Source organism: Chiloscyllium plagiosum, unplaced genomic scaffold, assembly GCF_037043375.1.
Source record: "Chiloscyllium plagiosum isolate Xiang-an unplaced genomic scaffold, Cpla_swu_hap1 HiC_scaffold_20, whole genome shotgun sequence".
NCBI classification, from domain to species: Eukaryota; Metazoa; Chordata; class Chondrichthyes; order Orectolobiformes; family Hemiscylliidae; genus Chiloscyllium; species Chiloscyllium plagiosum.
This window is the reverse complement of record NW_028270158.1, coordinates 66260688-66279390: the sequence shown is the minus strand read 5'-3', so window position 1 is coordinate 66279390 and position 18703 is coordinate 66260688. Positions and strand designations below refer to the sequence as shown.

General features: G+C 43.6%; 1 protein-coding gene across 2 annotated transcripts in view; it reads left to right on the top strand.

The window, feature by feature from the left end:
* LOC122560470 (kinesin-like protein KIF19) overlaps positions 1-18703 on the top strand; it is a 332615-nt gene that overhangs the window by 39820 nt on the left and 274092 nt on the right. Inside the window, exon 2 of one of the 2 annotated variants that reach the window (XM_087998033.1) lies at positions 2264-2344. In XM_087998033.1, coding sequence (XP_087854159.1) covers positions 2264-2344 — 81 coding nt within the window. Of the gene's footprint in view, positions 1-2263; positions 2345-16901; positions 16939-18703 lie in introns of those variants that run through there. The other variant, XM_087998034.1, reaches the window with a different exon arrangement.

Sequence of the window (18703 nt, the reverse complement as noted above, 5' to 3'; positions counted from 1 at the left end):
TTGTTAAATCTTTCTTCTCTCGCTTTAAAAATATGTCTCCTAGTCTTGAAATCCTCTACCCTAGTGAAAAGGCATTCACCTTATCTGGACCCCTCATTATTTTACAAGCCTCTAAGAGGTCACCACTCAATCTCCTACGCTCCAATGAAAAAAGTCCCCACCTACCCAACCTTTGCTTATAACTAAAACCCTCCATTCCTAGCAACATCCTGAGAAGTCTCTTCTAAGCCTTCTCCAGCTTAATAGTTTCCTTCCTTTTACAGGGGAGACCAGAACTGGACACAGAACTCCAGAAGAGGCCTTACCAATATCCTGTACATTCTCAACACAATGTCCCAACCCTTATACTCAAAGGTCTGACCAATGAAGGCAAGCATGCTAAACACCTTCTTAACCAAATGTGGTGCAAACTTGAAAGAATTATGTACCTGAACCTCTACATCTCTCTGTTCTCTAACAATGCCCAAGTCTCTACTTTTAATTGTGTAAGTCTTGCCTTTGGTTTACCAAAATGTAATATCTTGCATTTATTCAAATTAAGTTCCATTTGTCACCCTTCAGCCCATTGACCCAATTGATCAAGATCTCTTTGTAAGCTTAGATAATCTCCTTCACTGTGCACTATACCACCAATCTTGGTGTCATCCACTTACTTACTAACCATGTCGACGATATTCTTACCTAAATCATTTATATAAATGACTAACAAAATGAGACCCAGCACTGATCCTTGTGGAACACTGCTGGTCACTAGCCTTCAGTCTGAAAAACAACCTTCCACTATTACTCTCTGTCACTTGCCAATTTTGTATACAGTTGGCAAGCTCACCCTGAATCCCATGTGATCTAACTTTCCTCATTAGTCTACCATGCGGAACATTGCCAAAGACTTTATTAATGTCCAAGTAAACAGTGTCTTTTCTACCACTCTGCCCTCATCAATTTTCTTGGTTGCTTCCTCAAAAAAAATTCAATCATGTTTGTGAGACACAATTTCCCTTGCACAAAAACCATGCGGAGTATCCCTAATCTCTCCAAATGCATGTAAATCCTATTCAGCCTGTTTAACTTCTCCCCATGGCTCAAACCTAGGAACAAGGCTGTATGTAGACTGCTAGCACCATTTACTTTGAGGGTGACCATTGTCCACCAAGAACCCCCTTGTGGGCCATCAAGTGCCAAAATGGAGACCTCCTCAGTAGCAGCTTTTCCAGTGGGAGAAAGATGCGAGCCTGGCAGTGGCCTTTAATTTCTGAGGAATGGTTGAACAGGTTCTGGCCGAACTCAATTAGATTTTGGGAGAATGAATATAATCTTATTGAAATATATAAGACCTTGAGGGCAGTTAAGAGGGTGTTTCCCTCAGTGGAGGACCAGGGACACAATCTAAAGGGTCTCTCAACTAAGACAGAAATGAGAAGAAATACTTTACATCAAAAGTTATCTGTGTATCTGTGGAGATTGAGGTGAATAGATCCTTGACTAAGAAAGGAGTGAAAGGTTATTGAGGGTAGACAGCAAAATGGAGTCAAGGTCACAATCAGATCAGTCAGGTGGCAGGGTAGGCTTGAGGCTGAATTGTTCCAGCTCCTCTCTGTTTGTCCCTCTGGCTCCATTGTGCTCTTGGTAGCCACGATGATCAATATTCCTACCATTGGCAAAATGGCATGATGGTGTGAAGCACTGGCACACCACCATTGAGAGCGGCACAGTGGCTCTGTAGTTTGCACTGCTGCCGCACAGCACCAGGGACCCGGATTCAATTCTTGCATTGGGTGACTGTCTGTGTGGAGTTTGCATTTTCTCCCCATGTCTGCTTGGGTTTCTCCGGGTGCTTTGGTTACCCCAACAATCCAAAGATGTGCTGGTCAGGCGAATTGGCTATGCTAAATTGCCCATAGTGTTAGGTGTGTTAGGAGTAAACATAGACATGGGTCTGGGTTGGTTACTCTTCGGACGGTCTTGTTGTGGACTTGTTGTGGACTGTTTCCATACTGTAGGGAATCTATCTATCTGTTTACCTTCCTGGCTCTTTATCTCCCAAACCCATTCCTAAAAAGCCTAAACACGTGTGGTATTCTTTCCCTGTTTTCAGTGAAAGCCCATTTGTGTATTTGACAAGGTCAGTCTACAGAAAATGTCATGATTAAGATGCCACCTCCTCTGTGATGTTCTTGAATTAGAAAAAGCCATTGTTTGGAGTTCTGACCATGCAGCATGAAGATGTGAACATTAATATCCTCTTCAACTTGCATACTTGCAGGTGGCTCTTCGAATCCGTCCCATTAATGAATCCGAACTTGATGAAGGAGCCAGCAGCATAGCACACAAAATAGACGATCAGGTAATTGGCTTTCCTGTTATTGCAAGCATGGAATTTGAGCAGGTTTGATAATGTTGATTTATACCAGGACTGTGCTGTTCATGTGAACTTCTTTACTTGTAACTTTTCGTCAAATTCTAAATGTAAAATATCTACAACCCCCCCACTCTCTCTTTCAGCTAATGTTTCGAATGACATATATAACATCCACAAGTAGAGGTTTAGTATACTTCCCCCATTAAAAATTCAATATTAATGAATATATTTGTTGGTTAAGTAAATTCAAAGAACAGGTTACATTTGTTTTCCAATGACAGAATAAAATTTGAGAGGATATTTTATTTATCAGTTGAAATTTAAAATAACATAAATGTAATACAAATAAATTTCTTTCAATGCAATGCTAGGTATTGCTATATTTGCCATTCCAGGTTGTATTTGCTGTGTCCAATTGCATGTCAAACATTCCCTGACACATTCAGCCAAAAGGGTTTTACATGAGTTCCAACCACCCGTCATACTGTATCAGTCAAGCTTTGGACAGCGTCTCCACAGTGTGTTCTCCAAGTTTTAGTGAATCCCTCAGCATTCAGTCCAAGACCTTAGACAGTCCAAACAATCTCAACATTGTCACACTTAGAGACCCAGATGTTACAGCAGACTTTGGAATCCTCTGTCATGGAGCTGCTCAGGGTAAAAAACTACTGCATCGCTCTCCAGAGCTGTTTTGCAAAGGCAAATTCCACAAGGTAATAGACAATGATACAGCCACCTCAACGACAATGTGTGAAGGGGACAAGAATTTGGGTGTGTAGGAAGGATCTGACGGAAAAATCTTTCTCACCACCAGCCAAGCAATCTCTTGGTGCTTATTGGAAAGTTCTGGCATTGAGGCATTCTGCCAAATGACTTCGACAATTTCCTCGGGAACAGCCAAAAATATCCACCCTCACCATTTTCCACAGGGTCACGAAGACATTTCATGCTGACCACTTCAATTTTCACATTCCTATAACATCATTTTTAAAGAGACATCCTTCTCATCTAACACAACCAAAATCAGATTATATTGAGTTCTGAAGAAGGGTAACTGGACCCGGAATATTAGTTCTGCTTTCTGTCCCTAGATGCTGCCAGACCTGTTGAGTTTTTCTAGCAGTTTCTGTTTCAGATTATCTGGTTATTCATTTCTCTTCTTTTTATTGTATCTTACTCAAGGAATTTGACTACGTGTATTGTGTTTGCCTACGGTGAGTTTGAGTTATCCACATTATTCAGATGTCCCGAGGATTTTTTCATTGCTGTTGCATGGGCTGTGGGTGATGTTAGCTGGGCGAGCATTTAGAACATAGAACATAGAACATAGAACAGTACAGCGCAGTACAGGCCCTTCGGCCCTTAATGATGCACCGACCTGTGCCTCTGATCTGAAGCCCATCTATCCGACACTATTCCATTATCAGCCCATAGGTTTATCCAATGACCATCTGAATGCCCTTAAAGTTGGCGAGTCTACCACTGTTGCAGGCAGTGCATTCCATTCCACTACTTCTCTCTGAGTGAAGAAACTACCACTGAAATCTGTCCTATCTCTATCAGTCCTCAATTTAAAGTATGTGTCACCTCGTGCAAGCCATCACCATCTGAGGAAAAAGGGTCTCACTGTCCATGCTATCTAATCCTCTGATTATCCTGTATGTCTCTATTAAGTCACCTCTTAACCTTCTTCTCCCTCACGAAAACAGTCACAAGTCATAAGACCAGGCAACATCCTCCATACCAGGCAACATCCTGGTAAATCTCCTCTGTACCCTTTCCAATGCTTCCACATCCTTCCAATAATGCGGCAACAAAAACTGTGCGCAATACTCCAAGTGCGGCCGCAACAGAATTTGTACAGCTGTAACATGACCTCATGGCTCTGAAACTCAATCCCTCTACCAATAAAACCTAACACACCGTACAACTTCTTAACAACCCTATCAACCTGGGTGGCAATTTTCAGGGATCTATACAAATGGACACCAAGATCTCTCTGCTTATCCACACTACCAAGAATTTTACCATTAGCCCAGTACACTCTATTCCTGTTACTCCTTCCAAAGCGAATCACCTCACACTTTTCCTCATTAAACATCATTTGCCACCTCTTAGCCAGGCTTTGCAGCTTATCTATTTCCCTTTATAACTTGCAACATCCTTCTCGGACAGTCCACAACTCCACTGACTTTAGTGTCATCTGAAATTTTATAATTCCATCTTTCTATGCCCTCATCCAGGTCATTTTTGAAAATGACAAATAGCAGTGGCCCCAAAACAGATCCTTGCAGTACACCACTAGCATATGAACTCCAGGATGAACATTTCCCATCAGCCACCACCCTACCTTCTTTCATCAAGCCAATTTCTGATCTCAGCCATTAAATCACCCTCAATCTCATGCCTCCATATTTTTTGCAATAGCCTACAGTGGGGAACCTTATCAAATGCTATACAGAAATCCATATACACCACATCGACGACTTTATCCTCATCCACCTGTTTGCTCACTATCTCAAAGAACCCAATAAGGTTTGTGAGGCATGACCTACCCTTCACAAAATTGTGTTGACTCTCCGGAATCAAATTATTCCTATCTCTTATAATCCTTTCTAATACTTTGCCCACAACCTAAGTAAGGCTCACTGGTGTATAATTACCAGGGTTGTCTCTACTCCCCTTCACGAACAAAGGGACAACATTTGCTATCCTTCAGTCTTCTGACACTATTCTGTAGACAATGACAACATAAAGATCAAAGCCAAAGGCTCTGCAATCTCCTCCCTGGCTTCCCAAAGAATCATAGGATAAATCCCATCCGGCCCAGGGGATTCATCTATTTTTACACTTTCCAGAATTGCTAACACCGCCTCCTTATGAACCTCAATCTCGACTAGTCCAATAGCCTGTATCTCAGTACTTTCTTTGACAATATTATCTTTTTCCCGTGTGAATACTGACAAATAAATTCATTTAGTGATTCCCTATCTCTTCAGACTCCACACACAACTTCCCACTACTGTCCTTGACAGGCCCTAATGTTGCTGCATTGCATTCTTTTACTCCTGATATACCTATAGAAAGCTTTAGAGTTTTCCTTGATCTTACCTGGCAAAGACTTCTCATGATCCCTCTTGGCTCTTCTTAGTTCTGTCTTTAGGTCCTTTCTGGCTAACTTGTAACTCTCAAGTGCCCTAACTGAACCTTTATGTCTCATTTTTACATAAGCTTCCTTCTTCCTCATGACAAAGAATCAACTTCTTTAGTAAAGCACGGTTCCCTCGCTCAACCACTTCGTCCCTGCCTGACATGTGCATACTTATCAAGAACACGCAGTAGCTGTTCCTTGAACATGCTTCACATTTCAATTGTACACATCCCCTGCAGTTTCTTTTCCTATCCTATGCATCCTAAATCTTGCCTAATTGCATCATAATTGCCTTTCCCCCAGCTATAACTCTTGCCCTGCGTTATAATCCTATCCCTTTCCATAGCTAAAGTAAACTTAACCAAATTGTGGTCACTATCATCAAAGTGCTCACCTACCTCCAAATCTAACACCTGGCCCGGATCGTTGCCCAGTACCAAATCCAATGTGGCCTCACCTCTTGTGGCTTATCTACATATGTGTGAGGAAACCCTCCTGCACACATTGGACAAAAATAATTTAAATTACTCAAACTATAGTATTTCTAGTAAATATTTGGAAAATTAAAGTCCCCTATAACAACTACCCTGTTACTTTTGCTCTGATCCAGAATCACCTTTGCAATCCTTTCATCTACATCTCTGGAACTGTTTGAAGGCCTATGGAAAACCTCCAACAGGGTGACCTTTCCTTTCCTGTTTATAACCTCAGCCCATACTACCTCAATGGACGAGTCCTCATCATATGTCCTTTCTGCCACCATAATACTGTCCTTGACCTACAATGCCACACCTCCCCATTTTACTACCTTCCTTGATCTTACTGAAACATCTAAACCTGGAACCTGCAACAACCATTCCTGTCTTGCCGTATCCATGTCTCTGAAATGGCCACAACATCGAAGTCCCAGTTACCAACCCAGGTTCACACACCTAATTCTGTATGCTCCTGGCTTTGAAGTAAACATACTTCAAATCACCTTTCTGCCTGCCAGTACACTCCTGCAACCTTGAAACATTATACATGACCTCACTACTCACTACTGTACACTGGAGCTACAATTAAGGTTCCCTTTCCCCTGCTGAATTAGTTTAAACCCTCCCGAACAACATTAGCAAACCTCCCTGCCAATGATATTGCTACCCCTCTGGTTCAGGTGTAGACCCTCCCTTTTATAGATGTCCCACCTACCCCAGAATGAGCCGCAATTATCCAGGTATCTGAAACCCTCCCTGATCTGAGACATCACGGACCCTGGCACCTGGGAGGCAACACACCAACTGCAAGTCTCTCTCGTTCCCACAGAACCTCCTATCTGTACCCCTAAAAATGGAGTTCCCAATGACTAATACTCTATTCTTTTATCCCCTTCCCTTCTGAGCAACAGGGACAGACTCTGTGCCAGAGACATGCACCCCATGGCTTACCCCGATAAATCCACCCCCCAACAATATCCAGAACGGTATACTAGTTATTGAGGGGAATGGCCACAGGGGATTCCTGCACTGTCTGCCTGTTCTCTTTCCGTTGCTTGACTGTAACCCATCTACATTCATCCTGTACCTGAGGTGTGACTACTTCCCTGTAACTTCTCTCAAATACTCCCTCGGCCCCTCTAATGATCTGAAATTGGTCCAACACCAGCTCCAGTTCCCCAATGGGATTTCCGAGGAGCTGGAGTTGGGTGCACTTCCCAACATTCTACAGGAGGAGCATTCAACTGCCCTAATAAATATTCCCACTAATCTAAATTCCCAAAGAGACTATTGAAAAAAAACCTGGTAATCTTACCAAATCAGCACACAGAACTTTTTTTTGGTTCGAGGATGAGGATAGATGGGAGACAATACCTAAGTGGTATTTCGGGTAACACAACCGCCCAAATATATAACCTCACATACTCAGCTGTCCCATGTCTGCTCCTGCTCAGCATGCACTACGTTTTTTCCTGAGATAAACTTTTATAGGATTAATTTACCTTTCCAGCAGCCCCTTGGTCCTCGGTCTCACTGCTCCTGCAGGAAAAATACAGGCTGCTGACTCACATGGTAAGCTTTTATAGGATCAATTTACCTTCCCGCCACCCCCTGTCGTCGATCCCAGGATTATTCCCATCCCAGGATGTGATACTCACTAATAATCAAAAAGAATGGCCTGACAGGCTTGAGGAGCTGAGTGGCCAAGTGCTGCTCTGTTTTCTTATGTTTTTACATGTACAACTTTCTCTGATTTAGTGAGTATCATCTTACAGATGCTCTAATTCCCCCATTAACAGAGCTTCACTACATTAAATAAATTGTTGAAACCTCTCCATTGTACATGGATAAATGGCAGTTAAATTAGATCCACTAATTGTTGGGTTTGACTCAGTGAAACCTGATGTATGGGACCCAAAGAATAAAATCCATAATTCATGCTAAGCCTAATAAAACTGAAACCTGGCTTCATGCCAAACATTACTGAAGGATGCTGCCATTCTCATTATTGAAGCATAATGTGAGCTGCTGGACCCATTTCTGTACAGTCCTGCCTTCGATTCTGTTTACTGTTTACCATTGTATTGCATGTCTGTATTGCCTGTCTTGATCAACCCAGTAAAGAGAATCATAGAATTTTAAAATCTCCTTTGCTGGGAGGCTTGCTTGTGCTGTTGAGTCGGTTTTAATCTGATTTGGCAGGGCAATGGGGCACGTAGCAGACATAAAGTCGGGAGCAAGGTTCAGACAGATTTAGAAGGAATACTCAGACAGTCCAACAGGCCTAAAAGACATGGGCAGGACAATGCACATGGGAGATCGGGAAAGCAAAATTTGATCTATTTTAATGCAAGGAGCCTGACTAGTAAAGCAGATGAACTAAGAGCATTGATCAGCACGTGGGAATTGCTGAGACATGGTTGAAGGACAGGATTGGCAGCTCAACATTCCAAGATATAGAAGTTTCAGCATGACAGGGTGGGGGCGATGTAAGAGAAGTGGGGTTATTGCATTATTGATAAAGGAGACCATCACTGCAGTAACGAGGGAAGATGTTCGAGAAGGCTTTTCAAATTAGGCCACTTGAGTAGAGCTTGGAAATAAAGAAGGGACAATTGCTTTGCTGGGATTTTACTAAAGGCCTCCCAACATTCAGAGGGTGATAAAGGAGCAGATGTAGGCAAATCTTAGAGAGGTATGAGAGGAAGAGGGTTATAAATCATAGAATTCCGATGGTGTGAAAAGTTTGCACCCATCACTGTCCCAGTAACCCTGCGTTTCCCTGGAAAATTTAACATGGGTAATCCACCTAACCTGCGCATCTTTGTTCTGTGGGAGGAAATGCGAGCATCTGGAGGAAAGCCATGCAGACATCGGACGAACATGCAAAGTCCACAGACTGTCACCCAAGGCTAGAATCAAACCCCTGGTGCTGTGTCGCTTGAGGAACCATGACACTCTTGTTATAGTTGTAGAGAATTCCAATTTTGCTCACATTAACTGGAGTCACCTCAGTGTGAAAGGACTAAACGGGATGGAACTTTTAAAGTGCACACAGGCAAGTCCTACTAGAGATGGGCAGTGACAGACCTAATTGTAGGAAATGAAGCCGGTCAAGTGGTTGAAGTGTCAGTTGGGGAGTATTTTGAGGACAGTGACAATAACTCTTTAAAGTTTCATTGTCATTATGAAAAGGGTACAGAAGGTAAGTGAATACATTGGAGGAACGCCAATCGATATCATTAGCCAGGATCTGACCGACAGAAATTAGGAGAAGCTAGTTGCACATAAATTTACATTTGGAAAATGGGAGCATTTTAAAAGCAATGTAGTGAGAGTTCAGGACCAGTGTGTTTCTCTAGGAGTAAAGGCAGCAAGTCCAGGGAACTCTGGATGTCAAGGAATACTGAGAATTCTGTAAAGAAAATGATTAGATTAGATTAGATTACTTACAGTGTGGAAACAGGCCCTTCGGCCCAACAAGTCCACACCGCCCCGCCGAAGCACAACCCACCCATACCCCTACATCCACCCCTTACCTAACACTACGGGCAATTTAGCATGGCCAATTCACCTGACCTGCACATCTTTGGACTGTGGGAGGAAACCGGAGTACCCGGAGGAAACCCACGCAGACACGGGGAGAATGTGCAAACTCCACACAATCAGTCGCCTGAGGCGGGAATTGAACCCGGGTCTCTGGCGCTGTGAGGCAGCAGTGCTAACCACTGTGCCACCGTGTCGCCCATGAAAGAAGCACATATTAGTTCCGAAACTGAGGGAAGGGCTAATCAGGGATATTCAGCAGAAATTTATTTGAGGGAGATTCTGTTTGACTAATTCAATTCATTTTTTTGAAAAAGGAACAAAATATTTCGAACAGGGTAGTGCAGTTGATGTGGTTTACATGGACTTTAGTAAGGCCTTTGACAGGTCCAACATAGAAGACTAACTAAAAGATAAGAGCCCATGGGATCCAATACTCTGGATCCAAAATTGGTTTAGATCTAGGAGGAAAGAAAGACAAACAAAGGACAAAGAAAATTACAGCACAGGAACAGGCCCTCCAAACCTGTGCCAATCCAAATCCTCTATCCAAACCTGTCATCTGTTTTCTAAGGATCTGTATCCCTCTGCTTCCTGCCCATTCATGTATCTGTCTAGGTAAATCTTAAATGATGCTATCGTACCCACTTTTACCATTTCCACTGGCAACACATTCCAAGCACCCACCACCCTCTGTGTAAGGAACTTTCCATGCATGTCTCTCTTAAACTTTTCCCCACTCACCTCGAACTCATGACCGCTAATAATTGAGTCCCCCACTCTGGGAAAAAGCTTCTTGCTATCCACCCTCATGATTTTGTAGATCTCAATCAAGTCACCCCCTCAACCTCCGTCTTTCTAATGAAAATAATCCTAACCTACTCAACCTCTCTTCATAGATAGCACCCTCCATACCAGGCAACATCCTGGTGAACCTCCTCTGCACCCTCTCCAAAGTATCCACATTCTTTTAATAATGTGGTGACCAGAACTGTAGGTGGCACAGTGGCTCAGTGGTTAGCACTACTGCCTCACAGCACCAGAGACTGGGTTTAATTCCAGCCTCGGGTGACTGTCTGCGTGGGTTTCCTCCGGGTGCTTTGTTTTCCTCCCACAATCCAAAGATATGCAGGTCAGATGAATTGGCCATGCTAAATTGCCCATAGTGTTCAGGGATGTGTAGGTTAGGTGCATTAGTCAGTGGTAAATAGCGGTGGGGGAATGGGTTTGGGCAGGTTACTCTTTGGAGAGTCGATGACTGAAGGGCCTGTTGCTCCACTGTGGGGATTCTATGAGAACTGTACACAGTATTCCAAATGTGGCCAAACGAAACTCTGACACAACTGTAATATGATCTGCCAATTCTTGTACTCAATATCCTGTCCAATGAAGGAAAGCATGTTGTATGCCTTCTTGACCACTCTATCAACCTGCATTGCCACCTACAGGGTACAATGGACCTGAACACACAGATCTCTCTGTATATCAATCTTCCCCAGGGCTTTTCCATATACCGTATAGGTTGCTCTTGAATTGGTCTTCCAAAATGCATCACCTAACATTTGCCCAAATTGAACTTCATCTCCCATTTCTCCGCCCAGGTCTCCAGTCTATCTATATTCTGCTGCATTCTCTGACAGTCCCCTTCACTATCTGCTAGTCCACCAATCTTAGTGTCATCTGCAAACTTGATAATCAGGCAATCTATACCTTCCTCCATATCATTTATATATATAACAAACAACAGTGGCCCCAGCACAGATCCCCATGGTACACCACTGGTCACAGTTCTCCATATTGCGAAACTCTCTTCCACTACTACTCTCTGTCTCCTGCTGCCCAGCCAGTTCTATATCTATCTACCTAGCATACCCTGAACCCCATGCAAATTCACTTTCGCCATCAGCCTACCATGGGAAACCTTATCAAATGCCTTACTGAAGTTCATGTATATGACATCTACAGCTCTTCCCTCATCAGTCAACATTGTCACTTCCTCAAAGAATTCTATCAAGTTGGTAAGACAAGATCCCTGCACAAAACCATGTTGCCTGTTACTGTTTCTTCCAAATGGGAATAGATCCTATCCCTCAGTATCTTCACCAGCAGCTTCCCTACCACTGGCATCGGGCTCACCAGTCTATAATTACCTGGGTTATCCCTGCTACTCTTTTTAAACCTTTTTAAAGGGACAACATGAGAAATTCTCCAGTCCTCCGGGACCTCATCCGTGTTCAAGGATGCTGCAAAGATATCTATTCAGATCCCAGCTATTTCCTGTCACACTTCCCTCAGTAATCTGGGATAGATCCCATTCAGACCTGGGGACTTGTCCACCTTAATGCCTTGGATGATTTGACGTAGAGGAATCAAACCTCTATCCCTAACCTAAACATCCATCATGTACTTGGTGAGTACCGATGCAAAGTACACATTAAGAATCTCACCCATTTTATCTGACTCCATGCAGAACTTCTCTCGTTTATCCTTGTTTTGGGCCAGCCCTTTCTCTCGTTACCCTCTTGCTCCTTATATATGAATAAAAGGCTTTGGGATTTTCCTTAACCCTGTTTGTGAAAGATATTTCATGACTCCTTTTATCCCTGTTAATTCTTTGTTTCAGATTGGTCCTACTTTCTCGACATTATCCCAAAATTACATCTGTCTTCACTTACCTAGACCTTCCTTTTACTTCTTAGCCAGTTCATAATTTTAACTGTCATCCATGGTTCCCTAATCTTGCCATTTATATCCCACATTTTCACAGGGACATACTATCCTATACTCTAATCAACCTCACTTTAAAAGCCTCCCACATATCAAATGTGGATTTACCTTCAAACAGCTGCTCCCAATCTACATTCCCTAGCTCCTGCCGAATTTTGCTATAGTTGGCCTTCCCCAATTTAACACTCTTCCTTTAGGACACTTTGTCCATGAGTATGCTAAAACATACGGAATTGTGATCAGTATTTGCAAAGCAGTATTCCTACTGAAACTTCAACCACCTGGTTGGGCTCATTCCCCAATTCCAGGTCCAGTATGGCCCCTTCCCGAGTTGGACTATTTGCATACTGCTCTATAAAACCCTCCTGGATGCTCCTTACAAATTCTGCTCCATGTAAACCACTGAGTGAATCCCAGTCAATGTTGGGAAAATTGAAATCTCCTATCACCACCACCCTGTTGCTCTCGCATCTTTCTGTTTACCTATTTGTACCTCTATCACATGTTCGCTGTTGGTAGGCCTGCAGTACAGCGCCAACATTGTTAATGCACCCTTACTATTTCTGAGCTCTGCCCATATTGCCTCACTGCTCAAGTCTTCCATAGTGCCCTCTTTCAGCACAGCTGTGATATCTTCTTTGACCAGTAATGCAACTCCTCCAACCCTTTTACCTCCCTCTCTATCACACCTGAAGCATCTATATCCTGGGATATTTAGTTGCCAATCTTGCCCTTCCCTCAGTCTCAAGTCTCAGTAATAGCAATACCATCATACTGTCAGATACTAATCCAAGCCCTAAGTTCATCAGCCTTATCTACAACAATTCTTGCATTAAAACAAACGTACCTCAGACCACCAGTCCCTGTGCATTCATCATCTGCTCCCTGCCTACTCTTCGCCTTAGTCAAACTGACTTCATTATCTAGTTCCTTACTGGCTTTAGTTACTACCTCCTTACTGTCCACTAACCTCCTCAATTTGGTTCCCATCCCCCTGCCACAATAGTTTAAACCCTCCCCAACAGCGTTAGCAAAAGCACCTCCTTGGATATTGGTTCCAGTCCTTCCCAGTGTAGACTGTCCAATTTGTAACAGTCTCACTTCCCCCAGAACTGGTCCCAAAGGGCAATGATGAAGAACTTTTTTCATGACTTGAAGTCTGTGACCAGTGGTGTACCACAGGGATGTGATTATAGAAGGCATAATTAGTAAGTTTCCAGTTGACACAAAAATTGGTGGTGTTGATATGTTGATATTGAGGAGGATGGTCTCAGGCCTATTGATCAGCTGGGAAATTGGGCATAGCAATGGCAGATGGAGTAAAATCATGGTAAGTGTGAGGAGAGGCATTTTGGGAGTTAACCAAGGGAAGGATTCACACAATGAATACTGAGGAACAAAGGGACCTTGATGTACAACTCCATAGATCTCTGAAGGTGTCAGCATGGTGGTCGGTAATGTGCAGTTCTGGCTGCCACACTATTGGAAAGACATGATTGCACTGGAGATTGTGCAGAGAAGATTCACCAGGATGTTGCCTGGGATGGAAAGTCTCAGCAATGAGGAGAGATTGGAGAGGCTGGGTTTGGTTTCCCTGGAGCAGAGGAGCCTGAGGGGGAGCTGTTTAAAGTGTTAGAGGAAATCTGAGAAAACATTTTTCATCCAGAGGGTTTAGATTAGATTACATTACATTACAGTGTGGAAACAGGCCCTTCGGCCCAACAAGTCCACACCGACCCGCCGAAGCGCAACCCACCCATACCCCTACATTTACCCCATACCTAACACTGCGGGCAATTTAGCATGGCCAATTCACCTGAGCTGCACATCTTTGGACTGTGGGAAGAAACCGGAGGACCCGGAGGAAACCCACGCAGACACGGGGAGAACTTGCAAACTCCACACAGTCAGTCACCTGAGGCGGGAATTGAATCCGGGTCTCTGGCACTGTGAGGCAGCAGTGCTAACCACTGTGCCACCATGCCGCCCACGCCCAAGGGTTGTAGAAAAGTGGAATGTGCTACTTGTGAGGATGGTGAAGGCAGATGCACTTGCAACATTTAAGAAGCACTTGACGAGCAATAAATGCCAGGGCATAGTAGCACATGGAGTAAGTGCAGTTGTCATTGAATCCATACAGTATGGAAGCAGGCCATTTGGCCCATCAAGTCATACTGACCCTTGAAAGAGCATCCCACCTCCTAACCCTATAACCTTGCATTTCCTGTAGCCAATCCACCTAACTTGCACATCTTTAGACTGGAAGGAAACCCACAAAGATACAGGGAGAACGTGCAAACTCCACACAGGCAGTTGTCAGAGAATGGAATCGAACCTAGGTCTACGGTGTTGTGAGGCAGCAGTGCTAACAACTGAGCCACTGTGCTCCCTGGTAAATGGGATTAGTATAGTTTGGCATTTGAAACAAAAATAGAAATTGCTGGAGAAACTTAGCAGGTCTAGCAGCGCCTGTGGGAAGAAAGCAGAGTTACCATTTCGGAACCAGTGATCCTTCTACAGAACTGTTAGAATCTGGAAAAAAAATGTGCTATTGATGCGAAGCCAAAATGGGAGTGGAAGGGAGAAGGGGATAGGTGGAGATAGAGCCCAGACAGAGAGATATGAAAGGACTAAGTAAACAAGGACATTATAGCTAACAGGCCAAGACAGAAAGAAAGCTTAATAAGTGATAATGAAGAGCAAAGATTAATAAAATAGATTATCTGTGCTAAAATCAATCCATACACTGTGATAAATGGCCTAGGAGTGGATGGCAATGGGTAACTGTGCTAAAGGCAACCCATTCATAACAGGACCAAGTCAGGTGTGGGTGTGAATAAAACACATGAAAGGATGGAATGAGGCTGTCACATTAATAAACTCGATGTTGAGTCCTGGAGGCTGCAAGGTCCCCAATGGAAAAGGAAGTGCTCTTCTTCCAGCTTGCTCTGAGTTTCACTAGAGTACTGCAGCAAGCCTGAGAGACACAGAGAGATGTTGGCCAGGGAACATGGTAGTGTGTTGAAGTGGCAGGCGATTGGAAGCTCAGGATCATTTTTATAGATGTAATGTAGGTGTTCTGTGAAGCGGTCTCCCAGTCTGCACTTCCTTTCCCCAGTGTAGAGGAGACAACATTGTGAGCAGCAAATACGGTAGATTAAATTGAGTGCAGGGCAGATAAATCACTGGAAGGTGTGTCTGTGGCCTTGGATAGTGAGGAGGAAGGTGGTAAATGGGCAGGTATTACACCTTCTCAGGTTGTATGGGAAAGCGCCGTGTGACTGTGGGGAAATGCTGGGAGTGAAGGAGCATGTCTTGGAGGGAACGGTCCTTACAAAGTTTGACAAGGGAGGGGTGAATGAGAGGTCAATCTTATCAGAAATTGTGAACAGGCTAGAGGGCACTACGGCCTTGGTTTAAAAGCTGCAGCAGAGCTATCAAAAAACAGTAATGGGGCAGTTGAGAATTTTCCTTCATTTGACCTGGTGGATTGTGAGATCAGCCCTGCAGTACTTGCAGCTGATCAGCAGTTATGATGAGAACTCCTGAATAAGGGAACTGCACAAATCAAATAAAACAAAGAACTGCAGATACTGGAGATCTGAAACAAACAAAAACAGAAATTGGTGGAGAAACTCAGCAGGTCTAGCAGCATCTATGGAGTGAAAGCAGAGTTAACATTGCAAGTCCAGTGATAGTTCTGAAGAAAGTTAAATGTCTATTAACCTGGCACTGCAATAAATAAAAGTTGCAAGTACCAGCAACTTAGAGATGCAAGTTATTTGTTTGAGCGGTTTCTCTCCCTTTCTAATTTCCCTTCTCATTTGCCTATGGGTAGTAGCTTCTGGCAACATATCCAAGAAGTCATTCTTCATGTGCCAAGCCTGTTAATTCATCCTGGAATGGTTCTGTGTACATGAGCATATTCATTAAGTATATATATGTACCTGTATGTATGCCTGTCTTGCAGCAATTCCTAGCTAGTTCACAGTATTATGAACTAATCTTAAGCTTTCCCTCTTGTTCTGGAGATGTTGAGGTAACTGTTGTCCATTACCTCTTCTTAACCCAGCAAATTGCAAAGAGCAGAACCTGAGTTAAATGTATCTCATGCCAGTCAACATCAGGTCATTCTGGTTTGGACAGTCTCATTAGGATAAGGGCATTGCAAGGACATCATCCATGAAAAGAACTGCAATGTGATGACAGTTATGTCACAGAACATCCATTGTTTAGTGTGAGTAAAATCAGCTCAAAGACAAAGGGTGCATGAAGAAACTACCTCATTAGTGAAGTGGTAAATTCTGGTCAAGCAGTAATCTGAGCAATACAGTATGGGGTTAGAGCACTTTGCTGTCATTCCAAATTAGTGTTGATTCTATTTATGGTCTAGCTCTGAGTCCTGGCCAGAATCATGGATACTTGGAATGAATTGTGAACTCTCATCTCATTAGAGAGTTTGTACTCAGACAAAGCTGCCATTGAATCTAACATTACAGCAACAAACCTTTTCTTAAACTCCTGTCTGCCCTCATCTCGCCCCACGATGACGCTATCAGACAGGAGGTAGGAAGTACAGATTGGGAGAATTGTTCCACAGAAAGGGCACAACAGACATGTGGAGACTATTTAAGGAGCAGTTGTTGTGAGTGATGCACAAATTTCTTCATCTGAGACAGGTAAGAAGGGGTAAGATTAAGTGGCCTTGGATGATGAGAACAGAGGAGCTTCTCGTCAAAAGGAAGAAGGCAGCTTACGTAAGGTGAAGGAAGCAAGGGTCCAGCATAGATTTAGAGGATTACAGGCATACTAGAAAGGAGCTCAGAAATGGACTGAGGAGAGCCAGGTGGGGCCATGATAAAGGCTTGGCAGGAAGGATTAGGAGAACCCAAAGACATGGAACTTATACATGAGGAATAAGAGAATGATCAGGGAGAAGATAGGGCTGATCAGGAAGAGCGTAGGGAACTTGTGCATGGAGTCTGAGCAGATAGGGGAAGCCCTAAATGAGATTTTTGCTTCGATTTTCACGAAGGAAAGGGACCTTGTTGTGAATGAGAACTTTGAGGCGCTGGGAAACAGGCTTGAACAGATCAAGATTGATGAAATTGATGTGCTGGAAATTTTGGCAAACATTAAGATTGATAAGTCCTCAGGACCAGACCAGATTTATCCTAGGCTGCTCTGGGAAATGAGAAAGGAGGTTGCTAAGTTTCCTCACTCTCCATGGGAGTCATACCAGAGGACTGGAAGGAGGCAAATGTTGTTCCTCTTTTCAAGAAGGGGAATAGGAAATCCCTGGCAATTACAGACTAATCAGTCTTATGTCTGTGGTCAGCAAGGTTTTGGAAATAACTCTGAGGGATAGGATTTATGACTATTTAGGAAAGCATGGCCTGATTAAAGGCAATCAGCATGGCTTTGTGAGGGGCAGGTCATGCCTCTCAAATCTTATTTGGTTCTTTGAGGAGGTAACGAGACAGGTCAATGAAGGTCAAGCAGTGAATGTGGTGTATATGGACTTCAGCAAGGCATTTGATAAGGTTCCCCACAGTAGGCTCATTCATAAAATCAGGAGATATGAGATACAGAGAAATTTGGCTGTCTGGATTCAGAATTGATTGGCTGATAGAAGGAAGAGAGTAGTTGTAGATGGAAAATATCTTGCCAGGAGGTCAGTGGTGAGCGATGCCCCGCAGGGCTCTGTTCTTGGGCCTCTGCTCTTTGTAGATTTTGTAAATGACTTGGATGAGGAGGTTGAGGGGTGGGTTAGTAGATTTTCTGATGACACAAAGGTTGGAGGTGCCGTTCATAGTATGGAGGACTATTGCAGGCTGCAGCGCGACATAGACGGGATGCGGAGCTGGGCTGAGAAATGGCAGATGGAGTTCAACCTGGATGAATGCAAAGTGATGCATTTTGGAAGGTTGAACTTGAATGCTGAATATAGGTTTAAAGACAGGATTTTTGGCAGTGTGGTGGAACAGAGGAATCTTGGTGTTTAAGTGCATAGATCCTTCCAACTTGCCACCCAAGTGGATAGGGTTGTTAAGAAAGCATATGGTGTTTTGGCTTTCATTAGCAGGGGGATCGAGTGTAAGAGCTGCGAGGTTTTGCTGCAGTTCTACAGGACTCTGGTTAGACGACACTTGGAATATTGTGTCCAATTCTGGTCGCCCTACTATAGGAAAGATATGGAGTCTTTGGAGAGGGTGCAAAGAAGTTTGCCAGGATGCTGCCTGGACTGGAGGGCTTGTCTTACAAAGAGAGGTTGACTAAGCTCGGACTTTTCTCTCTGGAGAAAAGGAGGAAAGAGAGGTGACCTGATCGAGGTATACAAGGTAATGAGAGGCATTGATCAAGTTGATAGCCAGAGACTTTTCCCCAGGGCAGAGTTGACTGGCATGAGGGGTCACAGTTTTAAGATATTAGGAGGAAGATTAG